The sequence below is a fragment of the Lepisosteus oculatus genome, chromosome 5 (genome assembly GCF_040954835.1).
Source record: "Lepisosteus oculatus isolate fLepOcu1 chromosome 5, fLepOcu1.hap2, whole genome shotgun sequence".
In the NCBI taxonomy this organism is placed as follows: domain Eukaryota; kingdom Metazoa; phylum Chordata; class Actinopteri; order Semionotiformes; family Lepisosteidae; genus Lepisosteus; species Lepisosteus oculatus.
Genome location: NC_090700.1, coordinates 5,110,248 through 5,129,234, shown reverse-complemented (window position 1 = coordinate 5,129,234; position 18,987 = coordinate 5,110,248). Strand labels below are relative to the sequence as shown.

General features: G+C 43.0%; 1 protein-coding gene across 1 annotated transcript; it reads left to right on the top strand.

Annotated features, from left to right (window-relative positions):
- Positions 1–382: 382 nt before the first annotated feature.
- LOC102682628 (SH2 domain-containing protein 1B2) lies at positions 383–17,299 on the top strand. The gene is made up of 4 exons (XM_006628012.3): positions 383–1,272; positions 3,491–3,554; positions 14,504–14,669; positions 16,067–17,299. The coding sequence occupies exons 1-4, from the start codon at positions 1,076–1,078 to the stop codon at positions 16,105–16,107; spliced, it is 468 nt and encodes a 155-aa protein (XP_006628075.3). The 5' UTR covers positions 383–1,075; the 3' UTR covers positions 16,108–17,299.
- Positions 17,300–18,987: the final 1,688 nt, after the last annotated feature.

Below are 18,987 nucleotides of genomic sequence, written 5' to 3'. Positions count from 1 at the left end.
GACGTCTAGATGGAAAACCTCATGGTGAGGTCTTTATAGCTTAATGGCGTTTAAATGTTCCTGTAATTGCCTTAATGCAAGACACTGTTCGTTTTTTTGTGTTCAGGTGAACTTTCTTGAAGTCATTTTCAAAAGGGACACCTGGAGCCGCGGAGCCCCGGGGCATCGTCTGAGCCGCTCTGGGCTCTGGAAACTTTTTTTCCCCACATTAAAAAAAAATTCAGTTCTGCCACTTCGCAGCCGCTGGATGACATTTAGAAAAAAAAAACGCAGCAGTTGGTGACATCCGTATGTAAAGATACAGAGTCAAGCCTCGCAGAATCGAAGCTACATGTTGTTGTTGTTTTAAAGCAGTGTACATTATACAAAAGAAGCAACGACTCTTGTAGGTCACGATTAGGAAAATAACAACAACCTTTGACTGCTTTGACAATAACATCTTGCCAGACCACTGTTGTGCCTTTCCCTGTTTCCCCATGAATAGCGGACTGCAGCAGCGGGCCAGACTAGGCTGGTGTACGGGCTGGTTTCAGACAGCAGGGGGCGCAGTGATGGCTTCCAGGCAGCTTGAGTGAATTGCTTTGTCGCCTTATTATTAACTTTTAAATGTAAATCATACAACCCCAGAATCAAACCCAGGAAACTGAAGCAACGAAGCAGGAGACAGAAGTTTTGCATCTAATACTCAGACAATTGCATCTGTATGTGAAATACTTTTAATACTAAGGACATTTAACTCTCAACAAGCCAAACCCCCTACTTAAAATGCTGCTCCCTAAATTTTAGTACTTAATTACCCTTTATTTTCATTGAAGCTTACATGACCAGATGTAGAGCAAGATCTGAACTATCATTGTCGGAACTTCCGTTTGAACCAGAAAATAACGAGTGCTTATGTTTCTGTTGTCTAGAGAGAGAGAGAAAAAAAAAAAAAAACAACATCACGGTTTCACAAATGAAAGCTGTCCAGCCTCTGCGACTTGTGGTAAAGTAACTCAAACCTATCCCTTATTGCTGAGCGCTGAAACGGGCGACTTCCTGTGTGAAAACCCCTGACCAGAAGCGCACTAGCACAATGATGATGCCACAGTTCGACTTGCAGCGCTGCAGCGCGGCTGGCATGCAGGTGTACGGGGCGATGGACTGCCCGGTGTATCACGGGAGCATCAGCAGGCAGACCTGCGAGGAACTGCTCTCCAAGAAAGGCAAGGACGGAGCCTTCCTGATCCGCGACAGCGAAACGATTTCGGGGGCTCTGTGCCTCTGTGTCTTGTAAGTACACACCGCGACGGGGGAGAAACCTGTCAGAGTCGGACTGTTCCTACGTTCTGATTTACAATTAGCCACTTAAGAAGTGCTGGTAGGCTTGAATGATTTGTTCCACATTTTCAGAATAAAAAAAATCACGGATATACTCGCATTGAAGCAGAGAGATGTAGAGAGATTTTATGGAACAAGTGTTCGGTACCTGCGCTTGATGTACAGAACACGCAGACATCCTACAAACTGAATGTTTGTACTGAAGAGCTTTTTTAAAAAGAAAAAAATCAGTGCTATGGAATAAAATCTTTAAATAAATTCTTTTGGAAGGCTCCTTTGTTATCTGAGAAGTTTAAAAGTCAGATACAAAGGCACAGATACAAATGGTATTGTAACGCCACCTGCTCTGGTACGCCGGCTCTTACACAGTACCTGTCGGCCGTAAGCGTTACACTATTATTTTTTCTTAATTATTGTATTCTTTTTTTCTCAAACACTATGTATGAACACAAAATGTACCCAACAAAGTCCCTATTAACAGGGCCAGAGCAGATTCACTCTTTAATAAGATTGGATTATTCTGTCATTCCTCAGGTTCAGCACTAAACACTTCTAAAGCACTCTTCTTGAGAAAATCCGTCTTTTATTTTTTGTGTCTTTCATGACGTTTTAGGTAATACTAAATACTAATACTAATGGACAAGAACTTCCAATATATTTTTATATCACCTTGATGAATCCAAAATGCCCAAAAAGATGGCTAACTGTAGATGTTTCCGAATGAAGATGCACCGAGAAGCACAGAGAATTTCAAAATTGCTGATCTCTTTCCTATAAATTCTGACTGCAAGTTTGTGAACACAACATCACACAGGAAGGTATCATTATTCAGGTCCTTCTTGGGGGAAAAAAAGTTTTTTAAGAGGTGTAATGTATGAACATTGTAGCCTGCCAGGAAGGCTGGGTCCTGATCTGAAACACACAGAATCCCTAGATCAGGACTGACAGACACCAACATTCCTAGATGTTCAGAGCTTCTGTGTCCACCTGTTTCCTCCATCCGTGGAATGCGTGTTTTGTAGTTTGCACTGTTCTATGTCTTTCCCTTTTTCCCTTTTTGTGAAAGCATTTTTCTGGGAGCAAATTTTGATTTGTAATCTTCAAGTGCTCTGGTTTGGCACAGCGTGAATCCAGGCTGCTGGGATTTTGGCCTCAGTAGCTCTGGGGAAGGTAGATTGAGCACAGCCTGTGCCCCTGCAGCTCACTCAGGGAGAGAGCTCCTTCTATACTGAAAACAAGCATGTTGCACGCTGTGAGAAACTGCTCTGTACTCACACCTTGGCTTTGTTTGTCACGGGTCATTTTCACAGCGTTGCTCTTCTAGAAATCAGGTGATTTAAAGAAAGACGTTACACAGCTTCAAAGCTGTGTTCATTTCACGAATGGTGATCAATTCCTTCTGGGGTTTGAAATTCTGCTTGGTGTTGCTAAGCTCTCTAGTTACAGTGATAATGCTTTAATTAAAGATCCTCCCCAGCAAAGACCCGTCCAGGCCCAGGGAAATCTTGGGATTGTGATCTGCAGTGTGTGCAGGTGTTATGTGGCCGTCATGCCATCCAGGTTTGATTAGTTTACTTCTGAATCTCGAAACTCACTTTTTGTGCTTAAATTGCGATGACTGTGGCGTGTGGCACTGTTTAGAGCAGTGGTTCCCAGTCCTGATCCTGGTGACACCTGCTGGTTTTCATTCCAACCCACCTTCATGGGATCATTGAAGCCTCACTGGATCTAAGAAATTGCTTCAATTGAATATCTGCACTTTGTTTGGAGTCACACATATGGGATTTTATTTCACTTACAAAATACAAAGGTTAAAGTTCCAACATGTCTAAGAGCTGGGAGCAAACAGTTCACATGAATCTGATGATAAATCTGATTCATCTGATTATTAGCAAGTCAATGAAGGGCTTGATTGTGGAGCTGAAGGCTCGACTGGAACAAAACCAGCAGATGTGTGTGGGGCACTGGGACCAGGACTGGGAACCAGCCCTGTCGTGGGGAATGAATGGTGACAGGATCTGGAACATGTTTTATTAGAAAACATGGCACATTTGTTGATCGTGAAGCCAGTCTGAGGAGGATAGATTGGGGAGCTATCACAGCGTGCTGGCGAGCTCACACATGAAGACGTTCCCGCTGCTGAAACTCTGTCTTTTTGTTTCCTGTCCAGCAAGAAGAAAGTGGTTTACACATACCGAATCCTCACGAACCACGCTGGATATTACACCTTACAGGTAAGTGACGGACACATACGCAAGCTGTCTGACACACGCACGGAGCACAGGCAGCCCGCAGAAATGAACAGTTCACGAGGGAATCTGAAATACACCAGTACTGTGAAGCGCGTGTGACAGAGTAGAGGTTGTACCGGGAACGCCACAAAACAGCAGCTAGTGCATCACGAAACCCCTGATTAAAGGACACAGTTGAATCTGGACTATGAGACGGATCACAGCAATAAGTACCATGATGAAACAGAATCACCTGAAAAGATTTATCACAACAATATAATCTGGAAAAAAAGACTTCCAAATTAAAAAGGCCTCCACATTAGGCACTATGTAAATAGCTGGGTGGAACTACCAAATACAGAACAAGGAAATATGTTGCTCTGTATTTTTATAGCTTCTTACCAGCAAAGCGACTAGAAGAAAATGATCTCAAAACTGTATAATATCATTGAAGATATGAGCAAAGATTCAACGGGATGTATTTAAATAAAGTGGTAAAAAATAGAACAGTTTCTGCTGAACAGTGGAAGAATACGTGCAGATATCATCAAAGCTCCACGTCAGAAAAATTTGACTTGTTTTTTTATCGGTCTTACAATTCAAACAAAAAAGGAAGCAGTTCACAATGTTAGAGGTTATGTGTAGAGCAAGTAGCAACTCATTTACACGTATTCTGGTCCTGCCTGAAAATACAGTACACCAACACTGGAAATTCACACATTTTGCTCTTAATAATATAGAAAACCTAGACAAACCATTTGAATTCTCTGTCATGTATTTGGGTAATGTTACTTTTGACCACTTAGAAGTAAAGGATAGAGATATACTAGGAATTCTTTTAGCTGCCAGTCACAAGAAAATGGTTTGCTAACTCCCAACATCAGAACAATGGATCAATGTTGTGAAGGAGATTTTTATAATGGAAAAGATCACATTTTCTCTTCGGTTACCAATGGAAATCCTGGTGAGCCTGGAGTGGGTCTGTGGTCCCATTGAGACCCGATTTTGTTCCGTGATAGAGGACGTAGCAGTGTTTTGTCTAGATTGCTGGTTATTTGTTGTGTTACTGCTGAGTGTATGTCGAAATGTAACCTCCCATCTATCCTGGCTTAACATACAGTAAGCAGTTAATTACCTAAAGAACACAATGTAGTCGTGAAAAGAAAGGTGAAAGCAGTAAATTATTTCACTCCGTATACAGTATGTTTTATTTGTAAATCCTTTCATCGGTAAATAGTCAAAAAAAGTCATACGAATAGAAGATAACATTGATTTAAACTCTCTTCAAATGTTTTACATTTAGAAAAGGTCTCACCTTTTTTTCTGGGAGTAAAACACTGTACAATTCTGGCAAAATCACAGTTCAGTGCACAGAGGCTCTGCAAAGCTTGGCCAGCAGCAGGGAATTAATAATAATGTTTCTTTATTAGCCCTATACAATTTCTTGCATTAGGAATTTGTCTTTTTGCATACCCCAGCTTTTCTCCATGGAGACACAGACAGGGAGAGAAGCTTGGGGTCAGACATTGTACAGTGCCCCTAGAGCAGTTGGGATTAAGGGCCTTGCTCAGGGCCCCAACAGAGTAGGATTCCTCTGCCAGCCACGGGATTTGAACCGGCAACCTTCCGGTCACAGGTGCAGATCCTGAGCCACAGAGCCACCGCTCCGCCCGAATTGAATTGAGCAGATAGTCATTCGCAAGACAAGCAGCACACAGATTTGACACATCTGTTTTCATTTCTCAAAAAGTGAGATGAGTAATTAGATCTCTGGCGAAGGAAAAAAATGTTCATTGTGTCTGGCTATGATACAGTGTTACTCCCACCTCGTGTATGTGTATGTTCATCATCAGTTGGTCCACTTTAAGATACATGTAGTCGGAAATATCAGCAGAGAGGCTGCATCACGTTCAGTGTGCTGAAGCTGTCGGAAAAGCATGTTACCATTGAAGCGGAATAAGTTTGACACTCAAGAACCAATTAACAAGTAAATGAAAATCTAAACACGCAAGCAGATTAATTAAGTGATCAATGAGCACTGGAGAGGTACAGTAGAGCTTAGCTGGAATGAAAGCAGCAGACAGTGGTTCTCTTGCAGACGTCCTCTGAGCTAACCGTGATGGCTAGTTCAGAGGCCCAGACTGGCCATCAGGAGGGGGACGTTGCTTTACAAAATTGTTGGGCTGGTCATTAAGAACAGGGAGAAAAGTAGGAAACTTGATCAAATACTGGGCATTGTTGTTCATTTTTGCCTATTGTACATTCTTCAGTTAACTAGGATATTGAAGAACTCCACCTTAAATGGGAATCTTACAGAGCAAACATAGAAGAGCACAGTCTGCTCTCAGCAGGTCTGCAGAACTGTCCTCACCAGCTAGTCAGAGTTAAGGTACAGCTGGTCCTTCCTATCTGTTTTAATAATCTCACAGCCACATTGGTTAGTCTGTGTGGAGTGCAGACCTTATCAAGTGTGTTTTTTAAACTGCAGTGAGTTCTGAAAAAAAGCCCTTGTTAACCAAGGCAAAGAAATAGACCCCAGAGCTCAGTTCAGGGTGCGGTGGAGTGTGAATTCATATCACAGTCCACTGAGCATACCCCGGCTTGACTTTAAGGCACCGTGTGCATAGAATTATTCTCTGACTGAAGGAAATAGCTAAAACATTTTAAGTCTTTGATATTATATTGCAATAGGCTGTTAAAGAATTACAGTATAAACAGAATTATGAACATAAACACTTTTTTTTATATTTCAGCTGGCCTGGTATGTTAATGTTATGTAAGTATTGTGTAATTTGTGTGAATAAAAGTTAATTAAATCCAGGGATTTCTCTTATCTCTGAATGCGAGGTTTCTTATTGAGAAAGAGAAAATATTTCACACCATTGCTATTTGTCTATAATGTGTCTATAATGACATAGTAGAAGCTCACTTTTAAATTTTACAACATTGAAAAACATTAAAAGAAGCTATGAGAAAAAAACTGTCTTAGGTTGCTGCTTCCATTTGGTATTGCATATTTCCAAAGGATTTATATAAAATGAACTTGTTGATCCATATGTACATTAAATAAATTTGTTAACTTACATCAGCGCAGCTGTATGTTGATACTCTGCTGTGCAAAAAAAACCCACAGCTTTTTGCAAACATGCTGAAATTAAAATAAATTAAAACTAATTTTAAAATTAAGTAGTCAAAAATCCTGAATGTATTAAAAAATAAATGAGTAAAAACATCATGGTCATGTGTCTGTGCATATAGAACTAATTGTGTTGGACTGGGGGTAAGAGCACTTTTTTTAAATGATGAAGGTGTTTGCTTGGAGTCTGCTAATCGGACTTTCTGCTGTTCGGTTGTCATAGAGATGTGAGGTATTGAAAGTTGATTTGGCGTATGTCTCTCGCCGGGCTGAGGGGATGGTAGCCAGCCTGTGAGGGTGAGGCTGACAGGACCCCTGTCTTCACAAGGAATGAGCCAGGGAGCTGCTACGAGGGTGAAGATGGGTGGAAAGGAGGGCTCAACTGCATCTGTAGGAGAGAGGATGTGGGTGAGATCTCGAATTTGACCTCTTCCTGAGAAGACGACAGAGACAGACAGGACAGAGAGGTGCATGTCAGTTATCCCTGTACGATGCCTTGCAGACCTGATACAGTACCCTGATACAGTACTTAATGTATAAAGGTCTGAATACTTTTGTAAGCCACTGTATTAAAAATGACTAACTTACATTATAAACCAGGATCAAAAACACCATCTCATTAATAATGTGTCAATAAAGCCAATCGTTCAGATCAAACTCGCGCTGTAGTTAGGAAAAACAATATTTTTTAATTTAAAGAATTTACACTTTCAAATATTATCCATCCAGGTAAAAACAAAAAAATCCCCGTAAAAAAAAAAATCTAAAAAAGATGTGATGGCTATGAAAGAAATGTTTGTCTTTGAGTGATTAAATAACCAGCTCAAAAAAGCAGAAGCAGGACTGCCTTCAGGGTGTAGAGTTAGAGACAGATCCAGTGGTTTGCTTAGTGGTGTAGCATGTTCTTACAAAAGCGAGTATTTGCTGTCTCTCTGAGCCGCAGGCTGTGCTCTGTGCTGAAAAGCTGATCGGTCGAGACAGGACAGCCAAAGCCATGCTGCTCACAAGCATGTTAACTGGAAACAAATTCACTTGTACCAGTTACATACAAAGCAATGCAATCACCGATGTGCTACATAGGAAATATAATGACGCGTCAATATTACTCCCAGACCTCCACTCTTTTATCTTGGCCAGCAGCCATATCACCCTGCAACTCACAACTGGCAGCCCACTGAAGCTCAACAGTGTGAGCCTGGTCAGTACCTGGATGGGAGACCTCCTGGGAAAAACTAAGGTTGCTGCTGGAAGAGGTGTTAGTGGGGCCAGCAGGGGGCGCTCACCCTGCAGTCCATGTGGGTCCTAATGCCCCAGTATAGTGACGGGGACACTATACTGTAAAACAGGCGCCGTCCTTCGGATGAGATGTTAAACCGAGGTCCTGACTCTCTGTGGTCATTAAAAATCCCAGGGTGTTTCTCGAAAAAAGTAGGGGTGTAATCCCGGTGTCCTGGCCAAATTTCCCATTGGCCTTTCCCAATCATAGCCTCCTAATAATACCCCTCTATGAATTGGCTACATTACTCTGCTCTCCTCCCCACTGAGAGCTGGTGTGTGGGGAGCGTTCTGGCGCACTATGGCTGCCGTCGCATCATCCAGGTGGATGCTGCACACTGGTGGTGGTGGAGGGGAGTCCCCATTACCTGTAAAGCGCTTTGAGTGGAGTGTTGAGAAAAGCACTATATAAGTGTAAGCAATTATTATTATTATTATTGTCTTATAGCATGGAACGTGACATAAAACAGACATGCCAATAGCACAGGCAGACACACTCCTGAGTTTTAAGTTTTCAGAGTTTTCCTTCTGCGCTCTTAATGACTTCATTGAATCAAGTAGTAGCTTCATTGGTTCAAGTTAGCACGATTTCTAAGCCGTTTAGCCACTGAACAGTTGGAATCTTGTTTAGAACCCACAGCACCTAGGTGTGCCAAGCACCAGGAGTGAGAAGCACTGGATCATGTGGTAGCTGGAATGCAGTGAACATGAGTTTTTCATTTATCTGATGGGCAAGGTCTGACGAGGGATGCACAATGATGTTCGGGCCTGAACACGCATGGATTTCACGTGCAATCGCAATGTTCAAGATTTTGTTCAGTTGACAGAAAAGGCTTTCGCAAAGACAAAAGGGATCTTGTTTTGAAAGAGTTCATAGATGAGATGTGCGTGGCTGGATTGCAGCCTGTCTCACAGGAGGTTCTCCAATGATCTTCCGGTCACAGCCTGCTTGTGCAGGAGTCAGAGTACTAACTGTAGTGGCTGGGTCCTTCAAGTCATGATGGTTGTCACCACAGTGTTTCCCAGGACCTGTGTTCCATGTGACAAAGGAAAAACCCATTAATCAGCTGTGCAAGACATGTCTCTGTATTTGCATGAGGGTTCTTAAGGAGAGAACTTGCATAGAGCATAGTGTTCTGGCGAGGAGGAAGGGTGTACCCCCAACCTCGTGATTAGGATGCATGAAGGTGTGTGAGCTGTGCACACAGAGCTGGAGGTGGAGCACTGCAGAGCGAGGTAAAGCTGAAGAGCACTGCGGCGTGAAATGCTGGCCAAGTATTCCGCTAGCCATGGACTCTTTAGACCTGCTGGTTTGTACTGCTGAAGCGCTGCATTAATTCACCGCTGAACTAGAGAGGCCGTACACGCCGAGACTGGGACTTGTGCAGCTAGCCCTGCCTAATCATCTCTCGCACCCTCGTCTGGTGGTTGTGTGGTTTTCTGACTGAGTGTGAAGGGCGCTTTTAGATTTTAGCATCTTTTAATCTCAAGCCTCCACATAGAATGTAAAACGTGAGCTTCCATATGCCTTTCAGACTATTAGAAACTATAATAATAATAATAATAATAATAATAATAATAATAATAATAATAATAATAATAATAATAATAATAATATAGTCCGCAGCCGTGAATCAGAGAGTGAATGAGTTAAGTTTCTCCGCTGGTGTACTGTGGTTAGCTGTAGATTCAGGCAGATAGGTTTTACCTGAGGACCTGTTTAGGACAATATAATCCTAATTAAGTTATTTACGGCGCCTTCATCTCTAGCGAAACAGAATCTCGGTGAAAATGGAGCAGAATTTGATCATTATGTACACGTTTTGTACACTACTCTTTCGCTGGAAAAGTCGTGGTGACAGTCAAAGAAAATCCACAAATCCTTGTTTTTAAAATTTGATATTAAATGTTTTTTTTTACACATTCTTTGCGTCGAATTAAGATATTTTTCACACGGCAGCTTGCTTTGTTTCGGAGTTTCGTGGGTTTTATTTTCGATTTTATACAAATTGAAACATACAGTATAGGCACAGACTACGACAGTAAAGACATTTTGTCGATTTATTAAGTCAGTTTGAGACAAACCAGTGCGGGTGATTCTGTTCGGCCGCGCCTTGCCTGTTGTTGAATGTGCCCAAGCGTGTCAAAGTGTGAATCAGAGTGCTCGTGTCTGTACGGTGCTGGTTTTCGAACCAGTTCAGAAAACGAAGCAGTTTGAAGTGGCTTGGATACAAGAAACAGAGTAAAAAACACAGAGCATGTGTTCCTGTTTCTATGCCAGCGATGCAAGGCAATCAATCCAGCAACATACTGTATACTGTACAATGGCAATGACACGTGCGAACGCAGTGCTGATGCGATTTAAGTTGGGTTACTTTAAAAAAATCATAATTACTATACTTCACACCAGTCTCACACAGACGCCCACCCTTTGCCATCCAAATCAACAACAACAAAAAAAAAACCCTATATAGCTAAGTGCAATAACACGGGAGCTGGCTCACAAAATACAGGTATGTATTGAATTGTAATATGAATTCTACTTTTGTTTTAATAACAGAGGGAAAATTCACTTACTAAAAAACATAAAGTTAAACTACGCACCCATGAGGGAGAAGCGTGTCTTTCTCATTTATGAAAACATGTATTGATTCACCTGTGCATATACAGGATGTATAATATGTTCTATGTTTTAATGTCCATATTGTAACGCATACGGCCGACATCGCAGGTCGTCCCATCGAGGTGACGTCTCCGCCCTTCCCTGGGAATAGCAGGGACCTCAGCCGCCGGGCTGAGGGGAGATTTCCTTTAGTTTCCCTTTAGGTCCCTGTTGAGTGACGCCGGAGGCCCGGGTTCGAGACCCCAGTGGTGCGGGGCCAACCTGAGGTGGCAGGGCGAGGGCGCATACCCCCGTGAACCCGAGAGCGCTACAATATTATTTATCGTATAAATTCACAACGTGCGAAAACATTTTATAACAATACATACAGATCTGAAAACCACGCTTTTATACCTCTCATTCCCGTTCGGTGTGATGCTTGTTTAATTGTATTACAGTGTCATTATTTGCAACGTGGCGAGATTTACATTGTTATCAGGTCTCATGCCGCAACCGATTTATAGTTCATTTTTTTTGCGATAACGTAATTTAATCAACACCGAAAGCGTCAGCACATCTTTCAAGTTAGCAGCGATACTTTCATCCGCAGCCGGACAAAAAAAAAAACTTGTTAGAAAACGGCAGGAACTCATCTTCAATGCCTTATAATCTCTCTGAATATAGAAGAAAATTACGACTGTGAAATCCAGTCGTGAAAATATAGCTATTATGAGTAGTACTACAAGTATATAAAATTACATTATTAAATTAAATATTGTAAAGGGTGTCTACGCTTCTGGATTCTCTTTGGATGAGGCAAGTCGCTTGTTTCAGAAGGTATCGATCAACTTGCAAGAATCACCTTAGATCTCCTTCGCCTTAATGTTAAAGAAGGATTTAATACACTGTATCAGAGTGTGGGTACAGAAATTGTAGCGTTTCAGATGTACGTATTTTGTCTAGAGTTGTCTGTCATGCGTGACGTAAATTATAATGTATTACAGTACACAGTGCCTGCAGTTAGTACTCAGCCACCCCCGTCACTGTGTTCCCTGTTCTGCTGGGTTTACTTTCTGGAGTTTATAACAAAAGTTTGGGAGGGATGACAACAACCAAGCTCAATCAGCTGTCAGTAACAATCCATTCCTCTCCCAAACGCTATAAATACCTACGAGATCCCTCCCTCATATGTCTCTTGCATCCCACCTCCACCTCTGCAGATGCCCCTCGGTCACCCTGCAGGGGCGTCCTGGTCCCCTTGTCCTCTGGCCAGGAGACCAGCCCTCAGCCAAGCGGGTTAAGCCACAGCTTCGCTCTATGACGCTTTCTTCTTGGGTGTTTGTCACTCATCGTGAAATGGCTACGCCCCGTGTATTCTTGCGCCAGGTCGCTGTGGATGTGGTGCTCTTTCAGCAGTGCGTTTCCGGTGGTGGCCCCGTATGATGACCAGAGCAACTGTTGTAGGGCAAAGAGCTGAGCTGTACTGTTTCCACAATATTCCAGCTAGGCAGCCTGTGTCAATAGACAGCAGTATAGCTGGGACACTGACCTGCAGTGGACTGTAGAGACCCATCCAGAGGCAGTCTAACTCTCTGCTGGGACACTGACCTGCAGTGGACTGTAGAGACCCATCCAGAGGCAGTCTAACACTCTGCTGGGACACTGACCTGCAGTGGACTGTAGAGACCCATCCAGAGGCAGTCTAACACTCTGCTGGGACACTGACCTGCAGTGGACTCTAGAGACCCATCCAGAGGCAGTCTAACACTCTGCTGGGACACTGACCTGCAGTGGACTCTAGAGACCCATCCAGAGGCAGTCTAACACTCTGCTGGGACACTGACCTGCAGTGGACTCTAGAGACCCATCCAGAGGCAGTCTAACACTCTGCTGGGACACTGACCTGCAGTGGACTGTAGAGTCCCATCCAGAGGCAGTCTAACACTCTGCTGGGACACTGACCTGCAGTGGACTGTAGAGACCCATCCAGAGGCAGTCTAACACTCTGCTGGGACACTGACCTGCAGTGGACTGTAGAGACCCATCCAGAGGCAGTCTAACACTCTGCTGGGACACTGACCTGCAGTGGACTGTAGAGACCCATCCAGAGGCAGTCTAACACTCTGCTGGGACACTGACCTGCAGTGGACTCTAGAGACCCATCCAGAGGCAGTCTAACACTCTGCTGGGACACTGACCTGCAGTGGACTGTAGAGTCCCATCCAGAGGCAGTCTAACACTCTGCTGGGACACTGACCTGCAGTGGACTGTAGAGACCCATCCAGAGGCAGTCTAACACTCTGCTGGGACACTGACCTGCAGTGGACTGTAGAGACCCATCCAGAGGCAGTCTAACACTCTGCTGGGACACTGACCTGCAGTGGACTGTAGAGACCCATCCAGAGGCAGTCTAACACTCTGCTGGGACACTGACCTGCAGTGGACTGTAGAGACCCATCCAGAGGCAGTCTAACACTCTGCTGGGACACTGACCTGCAGTGGACTGTAGAGTCCCATCCAGAGGCAGTCTAACACTCTGCTGGGACACTGACCTGCAGTGGACTGTAGAGACCCATCCAGAGGCAGTCTAACACTCTGCTGGGACACTGACCTGCAGTGGACTGTAGAGTCCCATCCAGAGGCAGTCTAACACTCTGCTGGGACACTGACCTGCAGTGGACTGTAGAGACCCATCCAGAGGCAGTCTAACACTCTGCTGGGACACTGACCTGCAGTGGACTGTAGAGTCCCATCCAGAGGCAGTCTAACACTCTGCTGGGACACTGACCTGCAGTGGACTGTAGAGACCCATCCAGAGGCAGTCTAACACTCTGCTGGGACACTGACCTGCAGTGGACTGTAGAGTCCCATCCAGAGGCAGTCTAACACTCTGCTGGGACACTGACCTGCAGTGGACTGTAGAGACCCATCCAGAGGCAGTCTAACACTCTGCTGGGACACTGACCTGCAGTGGACTGTAGAGACCCATCCAGAGGCAGTCTCGAACTCTGGCTTTAGGTTGCAGGATTAACTTTCAGGGTATATTAGCAGCAAGGTACCCACAGGCTCAGAGCTTTGTCTTAGCTCCTGTAGTTCAGGGAGAGAGTTGGGAGACGCGAACTGTAGAGAGTTTAAATAGCACAGGAGAAGTGCATTGTATCCTGTGCTTTAACATTAGCAGCTAGCCGGCAGTCCTGATTCCAAATCAAGTTTGATGAGTTAGAAGGAGATAACGGAAAACTTGCAAATGTTTGATAGATCCGGAGTGACCTTAGCATTTCTGTTCACTACTTGGTGTCCCAGATTTAATTCTACTTCTCCAGAATCTCTGCTGAGTGGCTGATTAGTGCTGATGCTAGTTGAAAACTTGGGGTCAAGTTTTAAGCTTTGCTTGTGCACCAGTAGCTTTCTGAGGGAGAGTTTCTTTCACTTTCTTTCTTCACTTTCTTATTGATGGGTGAGCACAGTTAAGCATGCCAGGCTTTCCCAGCATGTCTCTTTGTGATAAGCAAGGGGAATCTCATCACAGGATAACACCATGGATCTACAGGAGACGAAGAGGAGTAGAAGAAATCCTGCTTACTGATATGATAAATGAACTAACCTGTGTAGAACAGGACTTAATGCATTTTTATACAAAAATTCGTATTCTATATTTTGGTCGCTTACAGATTAGAATGGCATATGTTTAGCAATAATATTATTTATGGTACCTGAAAGTTTCAGGTTGTTGCACAAAGCTAAGGTATGCGTATACGTGATCTGACAACTGGAATCAATTTCCTGTCGTTTAACTCTGTTTATTTTTAAGTTTTTTTTGTGGCTCTGGGGTCAGGGGTCAGGGTCAGCATTCATCACAACCTTACATCACCACGTGCAAGCCACTGTGGATATCAAGCCTGCTCTTCCCGCCTCACTTACAGACATCTCTGTCCCCAGGCGTCTCCAGGCGTGGAGGAGAAGTTCTTCAAGACGCTACAAGACCTGATTAAAAACTATAAAAGAAGTGGCCAAGGGCTGGCAGCTCGTCTTCAGCACCCTTTGAAGAGAAAGCAGCAGCAGCCCATTTATAAAAACGTTCTTTACGACACCCCTGATTATGAAGGTAGGTAAAGTGTTGAAGCGGCTTGATTAGAACTAATGGCTGTAATGAGAGTACTGTATCATGTATGGCGCAGTGGAAATCTTGCTTTCTGTCATAGTCTGGTGCACTTCAGAATACTGGATCTTTGCCTCCTATAACGACACAATAATGTACTCTTAATTCCTCCAACCGTAAGGAGTGCCCAGTGAAGAGGTATGTGGATCCTATGCAGACGCAGGAGCAGATCGATATCGAAACAGGCGTACAATCCGAAACGCCAGGCGAGATCGTGGTCGAAAGGCGGAAGGTAGTTCGAAATCCAGGAGATGCGAAGAGAGGCGTACAATCCAAATGAGTAGGCGAGGTACAAGGTGGAGGGGCAAAAGGGAAGTTCAGAAAAGAAGTATCGCAAGCGAGGTACAAACAAGGCGGGGTAGAGCTCTCTAGGAGACGACTCAATACCGAGCAGCGGGAAGCGGGTCTGGATGGTTTAAATAGCGCTGCCTGCCGCACGGTAGAGCGTGTGCCGGTGAATTAACACTGCGGCGGCGCTTGTTATTATCAACCCGCTGCTGGCGCTGGTGAGCTGTTTTGTGGGTTGATCTCTGCTGGCTGGCGGTCGTGACACTAACCCCATATCTGCAGGATGATGTCTGCCTGTCTCTGAAAGTGATCTGATGTGCTGACAGTGATATTTGCAAAGGTCAAATACCCATGATTGTTTTCCCAGGGCATGCATGAGTCACGTCAGCAATGCAAAATAAACGTGTTAATTATGTAAAACATGTTAAAATAAACATGTTATTTTTAGGTGGCTCCACACCTACAAGGGAATAGGAGCTGTTCATGTTTTGCAGGTGACTGCAAATATTGTCGTCATTTCCTTTCTAAAATTTTCCTCTGCATAAAGTACTACCATGGGTTTCATCAGTTTTTCCTCAACAGTTTTGCTCCTGCTCTAGAGTTGTCAGTTGTTGTCTAGAGATTTACTTACTTATTACGGATCTTATCCGAGAACTGGGTGTGTATGTGAAGAGAACCAATTGTGTTTTGAAATCCTCGCAAAATACACACAATCAAGTTTTAAGTCTTCTGCTTTGTAAACTGCAGTAGATGAATTGAGAACACCTGTGTTTCTGAAAGCATGAGAGATGTACATCAAGTATATAGGTAGCTAACAGAAGAGTAAAAATCACTCGTATTTTGATACGGGAGTTTTGCTTTGAAAATCTCCACCCTTTCTTGTATTCAAAGCTTCTAGTATAAATGCTTGATTTACCCTATTGTTTACAAAAATACAAAAAGCCAAAAGGAATATGCTCTGTTTCAGTATCAGGAATCTGACGACACCCCTTTAATAAGGTAGGAAACATTGGGAAATATTTTTTTAAGGAGCCTGCTTCTTCTCTGTGTTCCAGATATCCCTGACAAGGATTATGTGGATGTTCTTCCTTCATGAAACTGTTGTTACGGACACAGAAAAGAGGGATGGTGACAGCCAACACCCTGAGAAAGCCTTGAGAACTGTCACTTAAAAAACTCCAAACTGAAGAAAGTTTTCACAACTTTTTTTTTTAAAAGAGAGGGAACCTGTAATGCCTTCTTCTTTGATGTTTTAGTCCTCAATGTGAAATTCACGGCCTGAATTGTAGCATTCTTAGAGAAATACGTTTGAAAGGAGGAAAATGATTGATAAATGCTGAAATGAACAGATGTGGGAGAATGAATCTCAGACGTTATAAGACTCAATCGACAAAGTACGAACGGTCAGGATAGATTTGTCCCTCACACTGTTCAGAAGATAGAGGCAATAAATTCAGATCACTGACTCCAATAATAGTGAAGAAATACAGTCAGCTGTATGATAATGCCTAATTAGCTTTAAATAATTCATCTTTGTGGATAAGTTTAGTGTTCATTAACTACTCTCACATTTGCTTACTACCAAATACAATAGAGACCGTCAATACAATACAACTCACTTGATGATAGAGAGCCATGGATCTGCCTAGTTAGTGGAATAAACCTTATGAAACAGAAGAACCTTCATTAGGCACAGCAATCTCCTGAACATGGTAAATACATTGAGTATATAAAAATGTTAAATATATTTAAAAATTTCAAGTAATTTATTTGATAAATACAGCGCAAGTACTGTGGCACAGTGGTCATTATTGCTGGTTTTAGTGCCTGACCTTTGCTGCTCGGAGTCTGTATGTTCTCTCTGTGTTTATGTGGTTCCGACTGGGTGCTCCACTTTCCTCCCACAGTCCGCAAACATACTGGTAGGTTAATGGGCTACTGGGAGAACTGGCCCCAGCGTGAGTGTGTGCGTGTCTACGTGTCTGTCCGCCCTGCGATGGACTGGCGTCCTGTCCAGGGTGTACCCTGCCTTGCGTCTGTTGCTTGCTGGGATAGGCTGTGGCCGCCCCCTGACCCCGTATTGTAAGAAGAGGTTAGAAAATGGATACATACACTTGAAACATGCTCAAACTGAAAATGTTTCTAATTGTTTGTAATCAATAATATATACCTATGATGTGTTTGTCTTGTGCTGTCTATGGTGAGGACAGTATTTTCTTTCTGTGGGACTGTAAAAAAGAGTTGTAAATAAAACTTGTACAAATAGTAAATAAATATGATTAAAGAAATGTAAATCTGCTGTCATTTTTTATTAGTGTATTCTATATTTTATACAGTTCAAACTACTGTATTTGCAATCAGAATTGGCATTATTTTCCACTCTAAATGTTTTGTATAAATAAATACATACTGTAAATATCTAAGTATTTTGTGGTTTGCATATTTGACAATCCTGAAGGTGTGTATTAGACGCTCTTGCCGGCTGTAGGCCTTGTGTCTCTGTGTGGTGATCATGAGTAATGACTCAGACTCAGACTCTTTTTCTAACTTACTTATGTGAAAAAAAAAACCCTGTTGTAAAACCCATGCACTGTGTAAGAAATGGAGAACTGAGCTTACCAGTAACTTGAAAAACAGGAAAACACAGACTGATTACTAGCATGATATAGTGGACAAGGTTCCTTAGTGTCAAAATTAAGATAAACTTTGAACAGATCAAAATAAAAATAGCATGTCATGATCGCGACCTAAGCCCATCTCCTCTGATGTCATGTCTGTTACTACAGAGTGTTTAGAGTTAGGTGTTAAGAATTAGTGTGTGATCTGGCATGCCCAGGACTGAAATTTTAAGCACCGCATTAGAAATAGACTACTGATAACCAAGTACATCTGAATTATGAACAAAAAGACAAAATATCATCAAAGGGCTTTTTAAAAAAGACAGTGATTATATTATCTATGACTACAAAAGCTATCTTTTATGGGGACCAAGAGAGTATAATGCAGAAAGCTCTGGTCACTTGTTTTCTTTTAATTGCACAAGCAATATAAACAACATTGTGAAGACTACAGGGAGCTAGTACATACAGTACATCTTCACAGTGTGCTATATAGCATGCATAGCATGCACTATATTTGATATGTAATGCATAGAGGAATATATGTGAATCGATGTATTTGTCAGACTGCGAAATCTGATGCCTTCATGCCCAATGTGAAGGCTATAGGAAGGCATGGGCTCACTTTTCTTCCTCAGATCTGCACTGTAGCCAGATCAACGAATGTGGAAAAACAATTTTTCACTCTCGCGTGCTACAAGGTTTGCCAGCAGACGTAATGGACAAAGGTTTATAGTCCACCTGGTTAAGGGCACTAAGCATACGCCGTGAGGCCTAAAGAGCATTTTTTTGCAAAAAGGGAAGATAAATTATAGTTATGGATCAACCACCTCGGCCTCCAGACGTGAATCCTGCTGAGGTGTTATTGCACACAGGAAACCACAGATGCCTGTGGAACTCGAAACTGCATACTCTGAAGAATGACTGGAAATCTGTTGGGAAATGTGCCAGGGGCAGGTTTCAAAATACAGAAAGAGACAGCAAAGTTGCAAGAGCAACATAAGGAAGAGAGGAGGCCATCTGACGCACTCAGGCTGTGTGTTTGCTGGGAGCTAAGTGACTTTTGTTGACTAAGTGTTTTTGAAAAAAAAAGCCAGGGTATCAGCTTTCACAACATGGCTGCGTAACTCGTTCCAGACCCCCACAACCCTTTGTGTATAGATGTCCCCTCAAAAAAAAATCTTACTAATGTATAATTACCAAAATAGTTTTCAATTTAATTTTGAAACTTTCTTTTAAATGTCACTTTTGACAAAAGGCAGCTCTAGGTCCAGTGTGCTGGCCAATCCTGTTGGCACAGGGAACTGGAGGCTCTGGGCCCTGACCAAGACTCTGTCAGGATTGCTGGCTCTTGGAGA